This window comes from Opisthocomus hoazin, chromosome Z (assembly GCF_030867145.1).
Source record: "Opisthocomus hoazin isolate bOpiHoa1 chromosome Z, bOpiHoa1.hap1, whole genome shotgun sequence".
Classification (NCBI taxonomy): Eukaryota; Metazoa; Chordata; class Aves; order Opisthocomiformes; family Opisthocomidae; genus Opisthocomus; species Opisthocomus hoazin.
The window spans coordinates 73,867,659-73,888,497 of NC_134454.1; the positions used below are offsets into that span (position 1 = coordinate 73,867,659).

Consider the following 20,839-nt stretch of genomic DNA (forward strand, 5'->3'; position numbering starts at 1 on the left):
ACATTTCTAGAAAAAATTCTCCCTCAGAACCAACCCGCCCTCCGGGCGCGGAGGGGAGGAGACGGGCGGCTCCTCAGCCGCGCTCCCGGCGTGCTCCGCGGCCACGCATGCTTCATAGCCCCACGCCGGCGGGGCCGCGGTGGGCGTCTCCGCTTCGCCCCATGGAGGGAAGGGGGTGGCTGGCGGCGGCCGCGCCTCAGGTGGGCGAGGAGGGCGAGGGGCGGGCTGGGTACAGGGAGCGGCGGCGGCGGGCGGCTTCTCGCCGCTGCCCGTGCTGGGTAGAGGCGGGCTTCTCATGGCTCCGGGCTGCCTGCCGCCGGGTTGGGGTTTCGGGGGTCCGTCGGTTTAGGCACCCCGGGGCGTTTACGGTGCAGTGAGTTTTACTGCGAAGAAGCGAAAACGGTCGTAGCCGTCCGGCGGGACCAGCGTCAAATTCCTGTGTTACGAGTAGGAGTGCCTGTACGTCCTGTCAGGTCTTCGCGTAAGAAACGGGAATGCGCTTCCTTAGGTAAAGCCAGGCGTGTCACTTACATGTAAGGCTTCCTAACGCTCTCGGCTCCGTTTTTGCTGTAAAGATGACGGTACATTTTTGTTTCTTAATGGCTGAGGAGGTGGCTGATGAGGGGCTTTGGTGCTGGGCGTGGAGACAAAGCCTCCTTTCCTCAAGACAGAAAAAATGTTGCTGATCTCTGTACTTTCACATGTCTGTCTGCTGCATGCTGGCCTTTCCTTCGTCCCTCCCTTTGGTTACACATAGTGATGGTGTTTTAGTCTTAAATCTCAGTTCCAAATTACTCATGAAGGAGAACGTCTGCATTTTGGTGTCTTGGTATCTCTTTTCAAACACTTTAATTTATGGTCCCTGAAATAAACAATTTAATTAAATCCTGATTTTATGGGGGGTTTGTTTGTTTTTCTTAATTTCCTTGTGCATTTAATTCAGCTTGTTTCTTAGTGTCCTGGTAAAATCCAGCCAATTTCTTGTGTGCTTTTGTACTCTTTTCTCTTCAGCCTCCTTTGGCCCTCCAACCCCAGTGACGCATTATAATTATCTGACCCCAAAATAAAGTGCATTATTAGTTCTTCACAGATAGTTTTAGGCTTGGATCTGCTTTTTCCATGAGATAATGCATAAACATTTGAGCTGGTGTCTTAAATGGTAATTTTACTTTATGGAATTTTTCATGTGAATTAGCTTCTGATATCAAATTACAGAGATTATTTTAAAGAGATTACAGAATTACAGGGACTACTGCGATCGTTTGACTTCTTGCATGAAGTGCATATTCTGCTAAGTTTATGCATTTAATTCCTGTATGTATTCATGTACCAAATAATTACTTGCAAAATTGGGGCAAGAATTTTGTAAAGCAGTATTTCTAAATGGTAATTTTAGCCAGTGGTTTTTTGCTTTGCTCTTACACCATGAGTTGAAAGGCCTCTTAGTGTCAGCTGTTTCCCCAAATGCATTTTTACAGCTTTGATCTAAATACATTCTTGTGTCAGTAATTTACAGTTCCAACTGTGCAGTTTTAAAAATTATTTTTATAAGAGATTATGCATAATGCTTTATCTCATATAAAAATGTAATGAAAAAATCACAGCTCTAAGCAGTGTTAACTATCAGCTATTGTGTGCCTGTGTTTTAAGTAAACTCAACCTAAATCTTTCCTTCAGTAGGTTAACTGCACTGACCACCCATTGGTTTCTAAGCATTCTCGTGTAATACATCTATTTCCTACTGTTCTGTTTTAACAAGAATGTAAGCTCCACAGCTATGCTCTCTGAGATTTACAGGATAGAAAAACTTACGACACTGTTGTTATGATATTTTGTAAACAGTCTGAAAATCACTATTTTTCAGACAAAAATACAGTTTCTAGTTTTAAATTAAAAATTGTCATTTCAGATGTTGTTTTGGTTGAACAGATTTTTACTTTTTCAAGTCTGATTTCACTATTGATCTGCAGAATGTTTATACTTACGCCATTGTATCTGGGAATGTGACTTGATTTTTACACAGGCAGCAGTAATTTTTGTCTATAAAAGACAGCAGAGACAGACTGTTTAAAAAGAAGTGTTATGCTACGGACACGGCTCTTGGCTAAGCATAGTCTGAAACCACGTTTTTACTTCCTGTTCTTCATTCTGGTTCAAAGACACCCATTCACATATCATCCTTGTTTTCCAGTTGGCATTGTTACCTTTATTTCATGATACATAATTCTCAAATCATATTTATTCTGGATTTTTTTTTTAAGTCTGTAGTGATGCTTTTCCTGTATACTTTATGCACATGCTAATAGTGTGCATAGCAAAACAGTGTAAGTCTGCCATAAAACTGACACAGACCTCTCTTGCTATTCAAGTTTATAGATCTCCCTTTATTCCAAGGTCACTAATTGATAGGATGAGATTAAAAAGAGATCCCTGAGTGTGACTCCTAAATGTTTCATTAGGTGGGAATCTTCCAGGCACACAGTTACAGAGAAGAATCAGTGAAAATAGATCTTTGTGTGTTTTGAAGTGCAGTTGCTTAAAACAGAATGCTGGAGTTGCCCTTTTCTGACTTTAGGACATTTGGGTTTGTTATCTTTCAATTGTTGTCTTGTTCCATCTTTATTTGTGCCCTTCTCTTGGTTTATGGTCTGGGTTTTGTTTTAGTTTTCTTTCTTTAACAGAACCGCTAAGCCCTAGCAGAAGTTGCTTTCAGCTCAGGTATATTTGCTCCAGAATTCATTAAAAAGGTGTTGCATTTTTCTGTATTTTTGACTGCTGTTCAGTTTTCATGTATGTTCTGTAGATAGTTTGAAGAGGTTTGTGTGGTATCGGTGCTTACTGCCGACTGGTTCGTTTTATTTAGCATGGAACAAATGGTGTTTGGTCTTTCCTGCATTGGACTTGGCAGACTGGATTCAGAAAGCGCTGAGGCGTAGACCACATTTGCTACTGGAGTAAGGCAGCTGCAGTGGAAAAAAATATGTTCTGCTAGTCCCAGGGTAAGTTTGATTCTGAATACTGGTTTGCTTTTTGAAAGTGTGTTGCTATATCAGCTCTTCCCAGATTGGATTTTTAAACAGATTTCATGGTAATCTTAAATAAAATCCCATCCGACATGATGGTTACATAGAAGAAACATTTGTGAAGAGATCACCATTTGTTCCTTAAAATGGAATTAATTCAGAAATGTACTGTATATTGTAAAGTCATCCACCAGAAAATGGCAGTTCCAGTGTTTCAGGAAATACATTGTGTCTGTCTGTGTTCATTCAGAAGAGGTACAGTCATGGGTAACAGACTCTAAACTTGACCCACTTTTTTTCGTCTGTGTGCAAAGTCTATGTATTATTCATGCTTTCTTCTCTTTTTTTAATATGTTTTCCAAATAAATGATTCAGTGGGCTTTTTTGCTATAAAGATCAATGCCAGTAGTCATGTCCTGTGGATAATTCTACAATAAACAGGCATGTGAATAATCTGGAAGAAACATTTTATGTTTTCTGGGGCTTATAATCAATAATGTGTTTAAAATCATAAACTGTTATGTGTCAATATTGTTAAAAGTATCATTTTTAAAGCAAGTCTAATGCACTCATGAAAAGACCATTTAGAATAAAAATTTACCTGATAGAACTGTGTGAAGAAGCATTATCAAAATTTAGTGTATTGCACAGAAATAGCAACCTCTTGGGAAGAATTAAGTTTTAGGTAGGATGTAGGCTGTGAACGGTGGTCTGTCCTCATGGCTTCCCATAAAGACAAAAGAGCATAACAGTTGGGACAGTTTGAATTGACACTGTCCATCAAGGACTGCTTTTCAGTGTGTTTAACTAACGAAGCTAGGGAATACATCATTTGTACGAGGATTTTTATTTCAAAAGTGTTCCTTTAAATGTTACCACAGAAATGAGTACTCTGTCGTTATAATCCAGGTATTCTATAATTGCTTCATGGGAGTGGGGTGCGAGTATTTTTAAGATCATGAATTACTTTTGGAATTTCTTTTGAGTTATCAAGCATTTACTTAAGGACAATAATTATTCCCAAGAAATCACCTTGTACAAGAGGGTTTTGTAATAATTATAGAACATAAATAGTTTTTAAGGACTTTAAAGTGATAATTAATGCTGATAACAGTGCCTTTATTTTCAAATTACAGTGGTCAATTTTTGAGAAATAAAATGACTGGAATTAACTAATTTTCTTCTTTTCTACAAAAACGGTAATGTGGCAGGCAATAGAAAAGTCTTAAAAGTAACAGTATTCCTCAGTTTGCTGCTGAAACACATACTGAGGAAAAGCATGTGTAGGTTTGCTCAGTAAAGAGTTTGTTTTGGTTGCTTCTGCTTGGCTGAATGATTGTTGTGTTTGTGTTTACGATAAACACTAAAAATATATTAGTGATTCTGGTTTTCTTAATGCTTATTCTATGTGCCAGTGTCCAAGCTAAACAAGGAGTTGCTCAGAGAGGGGTACCAGGGTGATAACACATACCTTTGCAAAGTAGGTAAATGAAAATAGTCGTTTGGTTTATAGATTAGAAACTCAGTTTTAACAGTTGTTGCACTGAGAGGTCTGGGATTTTTGAGCATCAGTCCTAAGAATACTCCAAATTGAATCTTTTTTTGTTGTTACAGCGTAAAGAGTTGAATTTGGTGAATATCATGGATTTAAGACCAAGAGGAATCTTCAAATATATTCAATGTATTATCATAAACATTTCAAATTATTTTGTAAAATTTGAGGTTTCAGAAAGTGGAGTTAGAGCTTTCCATGTTACAGAAGTGCTTGTTCTGATTAGAACAGGACAAGTGTTTTAATTCGGAGCTGTAGTGTTCAAGTCAACAAATTAACTGAAATAAAAAATTCCCTAGGAATATTAAGTGCAAACGCTGAATTTGGGTTTTTTATGCTCAGTTGTAGCTGTGTTAACAAATGCTTTGCACTAATGGATTTTTTCTTTAATAATTTTCTTTCTGTTCTCTGACATTTACAGAGCAACTGATGATGCAAAGGACAATGCACAGTGTATATCCTGATGACACTTTGTGTCCTGTGACGTGGTGTTTACCATGGCATCGGAAACTGAAAAGGCCCATGCTCTTCTCCAAACTTGCAGTACAGCTTCAGTTATTTCTAGTCTAGGTTTGGGAATATTCTGCTTTGTAGCAGACAGACTTCTGCAGTTTTCCTTCATTCAGCAAAATGACTGGCTTCGAGCCTTCTCTGATAATGCAGTGCATGGTATACTAGGAATGTGGTCCTGGGCAATAGTGATTGGACTCAGGAAGAAAAGTGACTTCACTGAGGTCACTCTGGCTGGCTTTCTCGCCTCTGTCATTGATGTGGACCACTTCTTTGTTGCTGGCTCCCTGTCATTAAAGGTAAGTCAATAGATCAATGACTGCTTCATCACAGTTTACTTTATTGTTCTTCTACCGTATTCTAAACAAAAAAAGTTCCAATGATATCTTAATTAGACAGATTTTTAACAGATATATGGGAGTTATATTTGTATGCAGTGGTTAGGATTTTAAAAGCCCTAAAAATATTTTACATCTACTGTTAAGTTCTGCTCCTTACAAGACTCTGAAAAAAGAGTTCTGAAAGCCCTTGTGTGTGGTATTCGACAAGGCCATGTGCAAGGTCCTGTACCTGGGTAGGGGCAACCCCCGATGTCAATACAGGCTAGGGGATGAAGGAGTTGAGAGCAGCCCTGCCAGGAAGGACTTGGGCATACTGGTGGATGAAAAGCTGGACAGGAGCCGGCAATGTGCACTCGCAGCCCAGAAGGCCAACCGTATCCTGGGCTGCATCAAAAGAAGCGTGGGCAGAAGGTCGAGGGAGGGGATTCTGTCCCTCTGCTCCGCTCCGGTGATAGTCCACCTGGAGTCCTGCATCCAGCACTGGAGCCCTCAGCACAGGACAGACATGGACCTGTTGGAACGGGTGCACAGGCCACAAAAATGATCTGAGGGCTGGAGCACCTCTGCTGTGCAGACAGGCTGAGAGAGTTGGGGCTGCTGAGCCTGGAGAAGAGAAGGCTGCGGGGAGACCTTATTGCAGCCTTTCAGCACTTAAAGGGGGCCTACAAGAAAAATAGGGACAGGCTTTTTAGCAGGGCCTGTTGTCGTAGGACAAGGGGTAATGGTTTTCAACTAAAAGAGGGTACATTCAGATTAGATAATAAGGAAGAAATTCTTTACTCTGAGGGTGGTGAGACACTGGCACAGGTTGCCCACAGAGGTGGTCGATGCCCCATCCCTGGAAACATTCCAGGTCAGGTTGGATGGCACTCTGAGCAACCTGATCTAGTGAAAGATGTCCCTGATCCTTGCAGGGGGGTTGGACTAGATGACTTTTAAAGGTCCCTTCCAACCCAAACTATTCTGTGGTTCTAGATCCTATGCGTATCACACAGTTGCTTTGTTATCCAAGTTTAACAGTTAAGTGCTGCCATGAGTGCTTTGTATATAAAGTGGATTATTCCATTTCTGTTTACAATAAGGGGTAGAAATATCTGGAAAGTAGATAATCCAGCTGCTGTTTGATTTCATTCAGTCTTACTGAGTAGTACATTTGGTTTTAACTAGCCCTAAATATTTTTCCCACAAACAAGCTATATGTGAGCTGCCACATTTAAAAAGGCAGGGAGTTTGTGCTTAAATACAGTTCGTTGTGAAGAAAACAATAATAAAGCAAGTGTCAAGTGGATTGACTCCTCCTAAGGAATGTATGTGATCATTATCCATTTGCAGAACTGGTTGTTGGGATAGAGTTTCTTGATAGGGTTAGTACTGCCAGATTATGGCATTCTTTTTCGGTGCTTCTCCAGTGGTTTCGGTGTGTCCTGTTCCTGCTTCCCCATTCACACACGTACATACATGCCTGTCTGCTTGCCTGCTCCAAAGATACATACCCAGCTTCTGCTGACCACAGCAGTCTCTTCCGTGTACTCTCCAAAACATTTGCACCTTCTGTAAGCTCCATCTGCGCCAGACCCAGTTCTCTTAACACTGCCTTCCAGGTCTCATACCTCGGGCAGATGCTCCTCACCCCCAGCTAGTTCCTGGTCCCCACAGCTAGAGCCCTGCCACTCCGCTTGTTACCAGGAGTTTGCTTTGCTCAGCAACACAAGTCCTCACAGTCTGGTGATGCTGGTGCTGCTAGCACTCGTGTACATACATGCTACTTACTCTCCCCTCCCCAAAAACGTACACCCCCACTTACAGATGGACCTGCACAGGAGAAGGGAAAGGTACTGACCTTTATCCATCAAACCAGAGCATAACTCAGTTTTTTCACCGTCTTGTCTTCTTTCTCCTCCTCCAGTTTGCTCATAATAGTATTGCAGTCTTCATATGGATGACAGAGGAAATAGCTCCTAGGAAGCAGAGGAAGGAAGGAGGTGGAGAGAAAATTGCTGTTCATTTTATTCCTTTAATTAAAGAAGAACAATGCAAAATAATTTGTCATTTTTTTCACAACAGGTAGGAGACAGCTAAATGCAAGAAGCATTATTGCTTATGGCTGAGATGTAAAAATCAGACTTCTGATGGGAAAATAGTTTTTGTTTACATACAACATTGCTATTTGTTGTAGAGAAAAGACGTTTTCCTATTTGTGCATTTGGTCAGTTTCCCCCTTACATCTGTGTTTGACAAAGATGCATTTTCACAGAATCACGGAGTGGTTGTATTTGGAAGGGTATCCTGGATGTCATCTTCTCAACCGCCCCTGCTGAAGCAGGCTCACCTGGAGCCAGCTGCTCAGGACCATCTCCGGACAACTTTTTTAAATCTCTGTGGATGTAGATTCCACAGCCTTTCTAGGCAGCCTGTTCTCCTGTGCAGTCACTGTCCCAGTGAAAGTGTTCCCTTACGTTCAGGAGGAGTCTCCTGTGTTTCAGTCTCTGTGCGTTGTGTCTTGCCCTGTCAGTGGGCACCACTGGAAGGAGCCTGGCTGTATTGTCATTACACCCTCCCTTCAGATACTGGTACACCTTGATGACATCTCCCCTGAGCCTTCTCTTTTTCAGTCTGGCGGTCCCAGCTGTTGTCCTTTCCTTGTACTCAAGATGCTCCAGTCGCTTCATGATCTTAGTGTCCCTTCTCTGGACTCGATCTCCGGTAGCTCCATGTCTCTCTCATAGCGGGGAGCCCAGAACCGGACTCGGCAATCCAGAAGTGGCTTTACCAGTGCTGAGGAGAAAGGGAAGGGTCACCTTCCTCCACCTGCTGGCAACACTCCTAATGCAGCCCAGGGTACCGCTGTCCGCTTTTGCCACAAGGTCACCCTGCTGGCTGGTATTCAACTTCGTATTCAACAAATAGGGTTTCTTCAGAACTGCTTTCCAGCCAGTCAGTCTCCAACATGTGCTGGTGCCTGGCATTGTTCCTCCCTGCGTAATCTGTAGTTACCTCCTTTTCTGTACTTTTTGCATATGGAAATACTGTAAAATTATAAAAATATATAAAGAAAAGGAAAGTTAGTTTGGTTGATTAATGAGTCCTATAATATTAACATTGAAATCTATAATTATTCTTCTGTATATTATTTTAAGATCGGCAAATGCAAGTAATGAATGGCTAGTTACTAGAAAGTATTAAAATTGTGTTGCTGCTTTTTCTTGCCTTTGAGATTACCATCGTTTTTTCTTAATTATGACCGCTAGATGACACTCTTCACCAGTGTCTGTTTAGAAAGCTATTGTGTTGTATGATAGATTTGGGAGGTGACCTGTCTCTTTACTGCCTGCAGTGAGACAAGGTTAAATATGCTTACACTTTCCATGATGGAGAACGTTTGTGTAGCCTATTCCTAGTATCCCAAACAAAGTAAACTATGGCAGTTTCATGACTTAATTTGATCCTTTGTTGTTTCAGTTCCCAAGCAGCTAGCAATTTTTTTTCTAATATCCATCCTAAAGTTATTGTTGTTGACAATTAGATCTTGTTTTCTTATTCTTTAAGGCCTCTCTCCAGAAGACAGCTGATTGCTGTGTTCTCCCCAGAAATGTTTTTCAAATCAGAAATACAACATGTTGCAAGTAGAAGAATAGCCCTTTAGTAGCCAGACTTACTTAGCTGAGGTAAGGAGAAGGCAATACGCCCAAAGGCTTTTTGGTAATTATTTGCCTACAAATTCCTCCCCCTTCCATACATTAAGTGGGCTAATAAAGGATATTTGCCTTTAAACGATATTCTGTGTAAGTCTCTTCACCCTTATGGCAGTAACAGGATTACCCTTGCAACTTGCAAGACCATTGTGCTTTACAAAAAATCTGAAGGGCCTGGCTTTATGTTTTCTAAACCTCTTACTATTTTTCTTATCTCTTCTGGCTTGCCTTTTGTCTTAATTATCTTTAAAGGGTCCTGTCCCAAACTGTGTGTAGTATTTCCTTTGAGACTTCTGAGCCAAACAGCATCAATTAATTGCTTTTAATGTCACATGCATACAACACTTTTGTCTTTTTAAAAGAAAAAAAAAATCTCTTACAGGTTTTATGTCTCCTTGCAATGACATCAGAGTCTTTTTAGTTTGTGATGTAATGTAATCCCCATAAACTTTTATGCTGTGTTGTTGCTTGGCTAGCTAGACCTGATTTTAATATGTGCTTTTTTCTTTCCTCAGCTTGGTGTGATGTGCCTTTTCAGTTTCATGTTGTAATTTCAGGCTGTTGCCTATGTTATTTATTACTTCGTGTGATACTTTTTTACTATGTATTTGTTAGTTCCAGTCCCATTCTTACTCTTTATCTTGCAGTATTGGGTGTAACTGATTTAGGAGACTACAATGTTTACTGCTTATGCAACACATTACTAAACAACTAATAAATTAAGAAATCAAATTAACTAACCACACCACTAGTACTAACTTGTAACAATAATATTTTTCACATTACACAATTACCTATAAAGCTCTTTGTCATCACTCTTAAATCTGACGATGGGTTACTTTCTTGAAGTAACCCTTCTATACAGCAGAAGGCAGTATTGCCTTCTACGTCCGGCTGCTACCTTCACATTACTCTGGTCATCTGCTCCTGTTCCTGCTGACGCAGCTCACTGCTTGGCTGTTGGGCTAATTTTCATGGTGTCATCATTATTTTTCTGGAGTATTCAGGGGAAATAGTCAGCTGTGGTATTTATATGTTTACTCTGATAAATACTTGTGTACCAAGTAGGATGTGATGTGCCCTTTTGCCTGCATTATTTTTGCAACAAGTATAAAGTGTACAAAGAATTCACTACTTACATTTTGTAGTTCTTTATATTCCATGTAGTTTTCACTGTACATTATACACACACAAGTGCAGAAATATCGTAAGAATCAGTGTCGGAAGAATCTGTCTCATTGACTGACTCTAAAGGTGAAAGTTACTGCAGCCTGCCATTATACTCAGCATTGCTGATAAACAAGAACAGCGTGATGGGCTGCTGCCAGTGTCCCTCAGGATTGTGGCCCAAAATGGTCATGGTGTAGAAATTGCTAGCTTGCTACTTAAAGACTCACCAGCTTCTAAAAGTGTAGTGAATGCAGTCAGTGGCAAACAAGATTGTACTGGCAAACATACACAACACAGCTGGTTAACGTGCCACTGCTGACCAACCGGGGCTGCACAGGAGCATTTCAGGAACTGGAGAATAAGCTTTGCATGCACACAGTTAATTTAATATTGCATTTATAGACAGGTCTCAGAACTAAGGACTTCAGGCTTGTCAAGCATCACAGAATATGAGTGAGGGGGCCCATATTGTTCCATAGCTTCTGTAGTGTCACTTTGAGCATTAAAGCCAGAGAGTTTGCTTAGGTTCTCCTGCATGTGACTGCTGTCTCCTGTCTCCAGCTGCTCGTTGCAGTGTGTGAGAGTCTGGAGGAGCAGGAAGTTCAGGCTCTTGCGCCTGATTGAACATGTAGGCAAATGGAAAGGTAATTTGTGTTGTGAACAAATTCTGTTTGCAACTGCAGCTTCATCTCCCTCATGGTAGACATAGCCCTAAATCTACCCAAACCATGATCATCTTTTTCCAGGAAGTTGAAAGCAGAAGAGGCTTGTACTGTTTTTTTTAAGACCTGGTGGTTTCTGAAGGTGAACAAACTTGCCTGTTAGGATAAAGAGTGTGACAGCTTATATTCGGGCTTGGCGACTCAAGGATGTAAATATTCCTCTAGGTACAGAATGTAAAAGAGCAAACAGACTGTTCTACTCTCAGAACTTGGGCAACAGCATTTCAGAAGCCTAATGACTACTGCAGTTACAAAGTACAGTTTTCTCTTGCTAAAACTGAGGACTCAGGTTTGCTGTCTGAAGAACCCTGCCATCTAAAATTCTGTGTGAAAAAAAATGTAAGCATCACCTCCCCAAAACTGGATAAAGATTGGCACTAGTGCTGACAAATAGCATGCATAGTTGACATTCAGATTCGCCTTACTCGCTCTGTTGCTGTTGGCACCTAAGCTCCTAAGGGCAGAGGGAAAAGACTCATTTAGATTTTGCCACTGATTTTTTTGAAATGCAGAAGTAGTGACCAGTCAGGATATCTGCCAAAGTATATCACCATCCAGGGTGATTCTTCAGAATTAGGCTAGTATGGACTTCTTAGGCTCTTGCTGACAGGAAGAAAAATCTTGACTGTCTTCATAGGGTAGGCAATAAACTGTTTCACCATCACAAGATTTTTCTGCTTTAATCCATGAACAATCTGCTTGTATGAGACAGAAATGAAGTTGTAGAAAATACACTCTTTACACCAAGTTTAAGGAGCTGGATCCATACCACTGCAGTTAAAAGTTGTTGACACAGATTGTGAGCTTTTTAATCCTGTCACCTGATCAGGAGAGTCATGGACAAGTGTGTGGTGGGAAGCTAATTGAGCGAAGCTTTCTGCAAGCCTTTTAACGTTGGCTTTGGTTTAAAGCACAGGCTGTTGTGTTCCATGGTAGTCAGTCCATAGGTTTACATCTCTCTGTTGCTTGGTTAAGGCTACATTGAAGTTTCCTTACAGAGAAGACAGTGTTCCAAGCAGCTGTCTAAATTATCAGTGAAAACTTGATGAAGCCATTCCAGAGTCTTACTGTCAGGTACCGTAACTGTTGAATCCTGCAACAGTTAACACAAGTGAAGCATTAACAGGTTACTGGCTGGTGTCGTGGAGCGATGGTTTATTTGCTTTCTGCAGTAGATGCAGTGAGGGGTGAGTTCAACAAAACAATCAGACGCACCATCGTGTGCAAAGAGTATGTCTCTGTTGCCTGTTACGGTCTTTCCAAATGTTCACCAGTACCTGGATTTAGCCAATTAGTATTACATCAGCACCTCTGTAGAGATCTTTTAGTGATGTGCTGTTGTTTCTTCTGTGCTTACAGAAACAATAATCTACTTATTTATTGCTTTGAAATCCAAAATATTATTATTTAATTTTTCTTACTATCTTTGAATTTGTGGAAATAGTTCTAGCTGTTGCTAGTAAGTATATCTGGAATATTTTCTCAGGTGTGTATATTAAATTGATAATTATCACTTCTTAAAATGGTTGAATTAAATCTCACTAGCTAGACATTCACCTTAATTAAAGCAAATTATCAGGTTTTCAATGGAGTTAACATTAAACAAGTTGTTGATATAAAAAACCCAGTCACAGACGATTCAGATGTTGGCTTCTGAACTTGTCTTTTGCCTGTCCATAAAGAATACTGTGTCAAGGCAATTAAAATATATGTAACTTAGATCATATTTTTGTTGTATTGGAAATTGCTGTTCTGTTTTAGATATTGTCCATCTAAAACAACTTAATGGGTGCCAACTGTAGTATAATACAGGATGTATTTTTGAAAATAAGTGCCATTAAAGCATATGAAATATTTCAAGTAAAGCATATTGTATACCTCAAGTGTATTGTGTGGTTGTTTTCCTTATAATTACCTTGAAATTAAATACATATAATCAGTGCAGCAGACTATACAAGTTTATATACCACATGGCTATATGACAAATAGCATACCTCATCCCTCTCACTCCCTGTTTTGCCGCCAGTAATGCTTGGTAGGATACATGATTAGTGTCCTACAATAGAGAGACAGGGCAGCACACAGCTCTCATACGTGTAAATAACCATATTGTTGATTTTGACCAACTGCAGTGGAAAGGAACAGTATGTTTTTCTTTGCGCTTCCACTTAGCCACTTGATAATACACCTGTAAACATCCATGAAACATTTTCTTACCATGATTGTAGCCATTGCCAATTACATTTTTCTTTTCTGCAGGCTGCTCTGACTCTTCCGCAGAGACCAGTTCTTCATTGTTCGACTGTGATTCCTGTTGTGGCTCTGACGTTGAAGTTTATTATGCACCTTTTCAGACTTAAGGACTCATGGTGCTTTCTTCCCTGGATGTTGTTCATATCCTGGACTTCTCATCACATCCGTGATGGGATTCGTCATGGCCTCTGGATCTGCCCTTTTGGAAAAACTCCTCCTTTGCCCTATTGGCTGTATGTGGCAATTACAGCATCTTTACCTCATCTATGTTCATTTATTATGTACTTAACAGGCACTAGAGAATTAATGTCTATAAAACATGGAATCCGCATTGATGTATAAGAATGATGGCTCGTAAAGGTTGTTTATATTAGGACTTGAAATAAGCTGTCTGTTCATCACTGAAGTGGTTTCCTAATGTTTCCTGCAACTTTGGAGTTAGGCGTTTTGAGCCTGTGGAGCCAGTTACAGCTCCCATGTCAATTCCTTGTTGTCACAGACACCTATTTAACAAATGTAATAATTTTATATCTATACTTCCCCTTGCAAATATGTCGTCTTCCATTAGAGTTCATGCATAGCTAGCTGATCTATGAAGTACTTAGTCTCTCTGTTGTAATTACTTTACATTTTACTGTCATGTTGCCATTCATCTTATCACCATTCACTCTGGATTTGTATTCTGCCTGTAGATAATACATCTCATCTAGATAGCATTTGTATAGCACTTTACAAATGTAAAGTACTATATAAACGCAAAGTGTTAGGGAGAATTTAGTAGTGTATGGCACTTCTGAAAAACATCAGTTAGCCTTTTGAATTTATTTATTAGTTTTCCTGCTGGACTCTTGAATTCAACTCTTTTAAAAAAGTGCTGTTTGTATGTCACAGTGTGCAACTGTATATCTGCACCTCTTTGAACACTGCTATCATATAGTGTTTCTACTAAATTCTGTTCTTCTGTAGTTGCTTGGTACTCAATTTGCAGATAATTACTAGCTATTATTTGTGGTTAGAAAGGAGAAGACAGTCTGATTACAGTATTATGTGTGCTGGCCAATTTGTTTAATTTTAAAAATATACTGATTATGAATATTATTTAATTTGGAACTAAGGAATTTTAGTAAATATTTAAGGATTGTGTAAAGCCAAATTTATGACAGTAAAGCATAAGCTTTCGGGAAGATTCAGGAAGATACAAGAAAATAAGAGTTGCTCAAAATGTGAGTTTGCTTAAAGACCTTACTACTGTACTCATAAACAGCATTTTCTATTAAGTGCAATATCATCCTTATTATTGTAAAATAATAAAATGCATCATTGTTATACAGAAATATAAATTTTCTCATAAATAAATTCCGTAAGGAAAAATGTTACTATGTTGCAGGTTCATAACATAGTAATTTACACTGTGGACTATTCAAAGTAACAGCTTTCATTTACAGAAATTTCTCAGAAAAAGTTGTAAAGTAAAAACTAAGCTCTTGTCTAGTTTACAGAGTACAAGCTGAGAAATGTCTTGTAATAATTGTTTTGTTAATTTTTTATTCATTGAACTCTGTTGCCCATTAAGGAGGTGGGGCCTAAATTATTCCAGTTTGTAATGAATGGCTGTCAAAAGGGGTTATTTTTATGGAAGAGCCTATATAACATAGCGTGTACTGAACTTAAGTTATCAAAGGGTGCAAAGATTACGTGGTGTGTTCATACTATAAAGTAAAAAAAATGGCAGAAAATACTGACTGGGATGGCTGGCTTAATGGTTACCAGGATCTTTTATGGCTGCAAAGTACTAAAGGCTCTCTGCAGCAGACTAAGGTAAATATGGAAAGTGTTTCACTCTTTTAAAATGTGTCTTTACACAGAAAGAATAGCATCTGCCCTGTTTGTTCTTCATGTCAGAAATGTATGCTTATGAAAACTTGTCTAACAGTACAGTGGGCCTGTTTAGCCTTTATTATAAAATGAATAAATGATATTTTTCTCGGAAGGAAGATTGGAAAAGCAGAACACTCCTTAAAGGATTATCTTCATACAGTGGATTTCTGTCTTTTATAGTATGTATAAGTTTCCCAGAAACAACATCAGAAATGTCTTGCTTTAGAGCCCTCAAAGCAGAAGCTATCTTTCATCCAAAGGTGTAATGGTTTAGTAGAGGAGGAGCATTGCTCATTCTTTTACTTCTAACCTGTATTTTAAACTGTAGGCTATGAAATGCCAATTATGAATATATTTTGTGCAAGAAGTGAACACTTAAATCTGTGTAGAAAATTTTCTGTATTCTTGTTTCATAATATTTGTATAATTCTGTTCTTTATCCAGATTTGTTGCAAAGGGAAATGTATATAGGAACAAAGTGAAGAATTACGCTTTCTCATTTTTAGATTGTAGATGTAGCATTTTTGGTAACTGAATGTCCACCAACAGTCCTTAAGATTGGTACTGTACTGTTCCAGGTATGTTTAAGAATCAGTTAATGCGTACATCTTCAGTAGTTTAAAAATACAGGTTTTCATTCTCTGTATTTCTTGTGATTTTTGTGGGGTTTTTAACAAAAATTTTTAGCTATATTTCAAAATATTATTTTTCTGGTCATGTTGTTATACCAGTTCTACCACAGCAATAGGTGAACACCACTTAGAAATGTATTAAGAAAAGCAATGTCATGTGACACAACTTCTTTCTCTCTCCCTCCAAACAGACGTGGCAGTCTCATGCCTCATCCTGACGCTCAGGCAACTTTAGCTCAGGCCATTGACAGGTTTTCAAGGTAAACTGACACGTTGCATGTAATGCTATCATTTGTGGGTAGCCAGATTAGAGAACAAAGGAGAAGTTAAATATTTGTTTCACCCCATGTCACCTAGGAGATACACCTGCCCATTGTGAATGAATTGCCTAACAATTCCTAGCCAGTATTTCATGTACGTTTCAAATTCATTGATATTTCTAACTATGCATTGATACCTGCCACGTGTAGCAAAACCATGGCAAAAATAAACCAAGATATGATAAACATAATGAATTTGTGCTTTACTGCATGCATTACCATGAAGAGTAAATGTGAATTACACAAAAATTTATTAAAAATCTCAAGCTAACAATTTTGTGCACGTATCACTAAACTTGATTATTTCACTGGTTTTTTTACTATGCTAATCCAGACTTTTTCCATGTATTTTCAAGTTGTATTTACAAAGTTGAAGAAAGTTTGAGGTTCTCTGACTTACTTTTTTGTCGGAACTGTGCTGCTTTTTTTCCTGCTTTAATGGATTGCTGTCGTAAAAGTAGGTACTAATAATTGCCAAGTTAAAAGAAAAATGTTAGAATGTTTCTTCTCCCGAGTCCTTTAGAAAAAAGACGAAATTTCTCCCCATTTGTTAGTGGCCTTAACAGAAAGAACAAACACATTTCCTCTCAGTTTATATTGTAGTTTCATATGTTATCTGTATTTTCACATGACTACTGGTACCATTGTTTTCTATGGTGAAGGTAATTGGTTATTGGTAAGCAAATTATTCATAATTGATGCCATGCTCCAAGGAATATGCTGGTGAGTTTGAATTGAACTGAAAAAATTTTAACAGCCAGGCCATTGATATTAGCTTATTGCCAGAAGAACATTTCCTTTGCTAATGGAAATAATGTTCAAGAAATAGAGCAAGAGGGAAGGGGTTAAAATTCAGTCTGAAGGAAATATTAGTATATAGTTGATTTTGAACACGTGTATTTTCCATCAGCTACTGTCAGTGTGAAGCTAAATGATGAAATGCATCAAAGAGTACATTTCTGTTGTAAGTAATTGAGCCAATCTAAATTCTGTCTGTTACGCAAATTTGTTCAGGGCAGAAGAAATTTTGTATTGTAAGTGTTGCACAGTGTGGACTTTGATCAGCTGGTAATTTTGAGTCCACAAGCTAGCTTTTGTTACCCTGCTACAGGCAGACCTTGCATTGAAACAAAGGAAGAGCGAAAGTACCCTTTGCATTCGTTACAAACAAACCCAGTAGCAACATTTTTCCTCAAAATAATAAATTGGTGCCTTCAGTTCTTTCTTAAAATTCCCTGAATTTTACATCCTCTCCATTGATTTATAAATTTGAATGCCGTGTTTTAGAACTATTTTCTGTTGCTTATAGCATAAACCTAATATTAAATAGTACCTGTATTTTTTTATATATATATATATATATATCACACAGTGATTTTTCCATTTGCTTCATCTAATTTTGTATTGAATTTTCCTGGGGTAATGAGGAGTGCTTGTGTCAATGGCTAGGAAACCCAAGTGTGCTGCAACTTAGCAAAAACTTTTTAATGCAATGTTAAGGAAGTTGTCAGAACATTGAAAACTAGAAAAGAAATGATACTGTATTCTTTTTTGACAGAAATGTTAAGTAAACTTCTAGGCAGTTTGTAAAAACAGATTTGTTTAATCAAAACTAACTGACTGAAAACATTTGTATTAGTAAATATGGGTGAGCCATCTGTGGGAAAATGGATTTGTATACTCAAACGACTGCAGGGGTAATTGACTAAGTTAGACTGCATGCTGCTGCCATATCCACCACAGAAACAATTCCTCTCTCCAAGGAATGTTCCTAATGTCCCTGGAGCCTTCCTCATGTTGCCAAGGGAATTTAGTCTTTCTTTGGTCTTAGTTGTTTTTCCCCTTAAAAATTGCATAACATTGAGTAGGAGTTCCTGGACTGGTGTGCAGTAGTTTCCTTGATCTGCTGTCCACTCCTTCACAGCAATTTTTACAGATGAGCAGAAGAAGCTGGCAGCTGAGAGTTCTCGTACAGGAACTACAGTAAAGAAATGAAACCGAAGACAGCAGACATAACAATGGCATCAAGAATTTACAAGGTTATAATGCTGGTAGTTTCACTTTTGCATTTCAGTTTAAATTGATGATAGTCAAACAAAACCGACTTCTTTTTACATATTACTGCCAACAATATAGAAGCAAATTTTGTGATGACTGCCCTAAAAATATGAAGTGTTTCTGGGGCCAAATGAAAACTGCAGGATTCAAGTAATAAGGCTTTATCAATATATTTTCACCAAAATCATATATGTCTTTTTGTTCATGTAACTGCATAAAATGTATAGAGACAAGCAGTCAGTTGGTTCTTCATCTGACTGTGGAAGCATGGTTGGGGCTTGGGGAGTTTTGGTACAGAACACTCCAGCTAGCAAAACCTTTTTAGTATAAGCAATTTTTCTTTCACTAGTCCCTGGAGAGATAGATCTTCCCTTCTTCTAGGCATGTTTTGTTAATGTGGAAGTGTGAGTGATTTGTCAGCATCTTTTGGGTGAATGTTCTGTATGCCTTGTAGCTAAATAAACAAAGTAGATGCACTTAGAACTTCATAGCATAAAAATGTATGCACATGATTTATTTACAAACATTTCCCTGAAGTAAAAACAATTTAACGTGCTCATGCATCCTGCATTTATATGTCTATGTAAATGTTGACCAAATGGTATTTCTAGTAATTTTACATGGCTTATGAGACACCAGCAGTGTTTCATGCGCTTTCCTGGTGCCTGACTTACCTCAGGCTGGATGAAAATATGCTTCTGCTTCAGTGTACCTGACCCAGACACCTCAGCTGGGTTCAGCAGACTGAATTGTAGACGTTCTATTTCACAGCAAACCTTCAGAAAGTCCTTTTGTATTCAGTATGTAGCTGGTCAGTCTCTTCAGTGGTGCTTAACAGTGATTTATCTCTTCCTAAAAAAGGTGTCTACTTCTGGTGTACTACGTTGCGTTCTATTGCCACGGATTGCACTAACTAGATGGTAGCTGACTATAATTGGGATTGTAGACTGGGCTTGTATTCCTATCATTCGCCATGATTTCCTGTTGCTGGAGAAGGAAACAATCTCTTCAAAGAGTATTTTATTCAGGAGATTCTTCAACGTGTAGTGAAAAATGAAAAAGTAAATCAATTAAAGGCAGTTTTCATGAGGCACTTAACATCACTTCTGGACTGATATATTTCAGTAGAGGGAAGATCATCTTTTTTAAAAGAATTGTAGTTTTTAAAATGCAGAACAAACATTTATTGTAAAATTGGATTAATGTCTTTCTCAAAATCTGTCCCAAGCCAGAAATTTAAAAGATTTAACAATTGCAGTTAGTATATTTGTCGTGGCTGAAATTTTCAGTGCCAAGTTCTTTGCTTTCAATTTACATTTAGTTGAAGAAAATAATTAGTTGTAGTTCCAGTGTATGGGGACCTGGACTAGGAATGTGAAATTTGTTGAAAGATTGCACTTCTTTGATTTACAAGAGGCTCTACTTGTGTATCCTACAGCGGAGCTTGTACTAGGTGCTGTGTCTCTTAGTCGCAATATATAAAAGGTGATCACCTGTTATGGTGATGGTAAATATTTATTGCAGCTGGAAACCTCTGATACTACTCTCCAGCACCACCCGGGAGATGTGGGTTGTACTTTCTGCTGGCATCTGCACTCCGTGCAAAGCCGGAGTGCTGCAGTGTTACTTAAGGAAACCATGGCTTGAGTTGTGGGGGCTCTGTGCATCAGCGGTTTCCGTGGGTGTTAAAACCTGCTTCTCTTAAAAATAAAATCCCGAGTTTCAAAAAAAAGACTTTTCTCCCAATGAATTTCTGCGACTCAGAGTCTTGTTGAATGACCAAATTTCTTGAAAAATAATTTCACGTAAGAAGACCAGTTTGGCTGTGACTTGAGTTACAAAAAGGTGTATTCTTGCTGTCTGTTTCAAAGGGACAAATGTCGACACATCACTGTAGTTTTCTGTTGCCTTGATTAGCTCTGCAAAAAAGACAGTGTCGTCTTCGTCATTGAGAGTGTGAGCATTTTTACATCTTTACAGTGAATGGAAACAAACGTTTGGAAACGGTGAGTACAACTTTTTTGCCTTTGGCATGTGCTCACAATCATTACTTACCGTGGTCACGAAAGGCATTCAGTAAGAGGTGGAAAATGCTTCAGACCAGGCGTACGCCGGGCATTTTGTCAGGACCTGTCAAAACTGCTTACACCACAGGCTGTTGATGCATCTGCTCTGGAAGAAAGTAACTGATATAAAATAGGCTATTGAAAAACAAAGCACTGAAGGCAGAGTTGCTTTGCTCCAGCTTTTTTTCTTCATCCGGTTGTTCTGCCTCCCTAGCTTGCAGAAGGCCTGGCCTTTTCCCGAGTTTGTTCGCATTGCCACACAGTGTACACATGGTCCAAGCTTACACGGGAGATGAAAGGTTTGAAGTGCACAGTTGAAGGTGAGTTGCATGATGATAGCAGAATGCTCTGTTCCCGAGTTGTTGATTGTATGCGATACCAACCAAGAGGGGGGGTAGCGGAGGGGGAAGCATCTGTCAAAAGAATTGATTGAAGGTAGAGAACGGGTTCTTTCCCTGGCGCTGGTGGTATTTCCTTATGCCAGGATATCAATCCAGTTTCTTTGGCAGGACTTATTTATTGATGCAGATAAAAGCTTTAGTTTTCAGTTGAGATTCCAGCTGATTTGGCACACTGACATAATTACATCTACAGAGGTAACAAACATCGATTTTTCTCTGTG

General features: G+C 38.9%; 1 protein-coding gene across 3 annotated transcripts; it reads left to right on the forward strand.

Annotated features, from left to right (window-relative positions):
- The first annotated feature begins 108 nt into the window (after positions 1-108).
- Positions 109-16,421, forward strand: TMEM267 (transmembrane protein 267). Of its 3 annotated transcripts, none has more exons than XM_075411309.1 (4): positions 109-200; positions 2,864-2,999; positions 4,997-5,384; positions 13,270-16,421. In XM_075411309.1, exons 3-4 carry the CDS (start codon positions 5,073-5,075, stop codon positions 13,603-13,605), a joined length of 648 nt encoding a protein of 215 aa, XP_075267424.1. In that variant the 5' UTR covers positions 109-200; positions 2,864-2,999; positions 4,997-5,072; the 3' UTR covers positions 13,606-16,421. The 3 variants fall into 3 exon arrangements, with proteins under 3 accessions (XP_075267424.1, XP_075267426.1, XP_075267425.1); XM_075411311.1 differs by lacking the exon at positions 109-200 and adding an exon at positions 277-508; XM_075411310.1 differs by lacking the exon at positions 109-200 and adding an exon at positions 277-459.
- Positions 16,422-20,839: the final 4,418 nt, after the last annotated feature.

Bases quoted from the DNA above. Each gene is read 5' to 3' on its own strand.
- TMEM267 (XM_075411309.1), top strand. From the start codon at position 5,073: ATGGCATCGGAAACTGAAAAGGCCCATGCTCTTCTCCAAACTTGCAGT. The intron at 5,385-13,269 runs GTAAGTCAATAG...TCTTTTCTGCAG, and splicing joins CTGGCTCCCTGTCATTAAAG to GCTGCTCTGACTCTTCCGCA.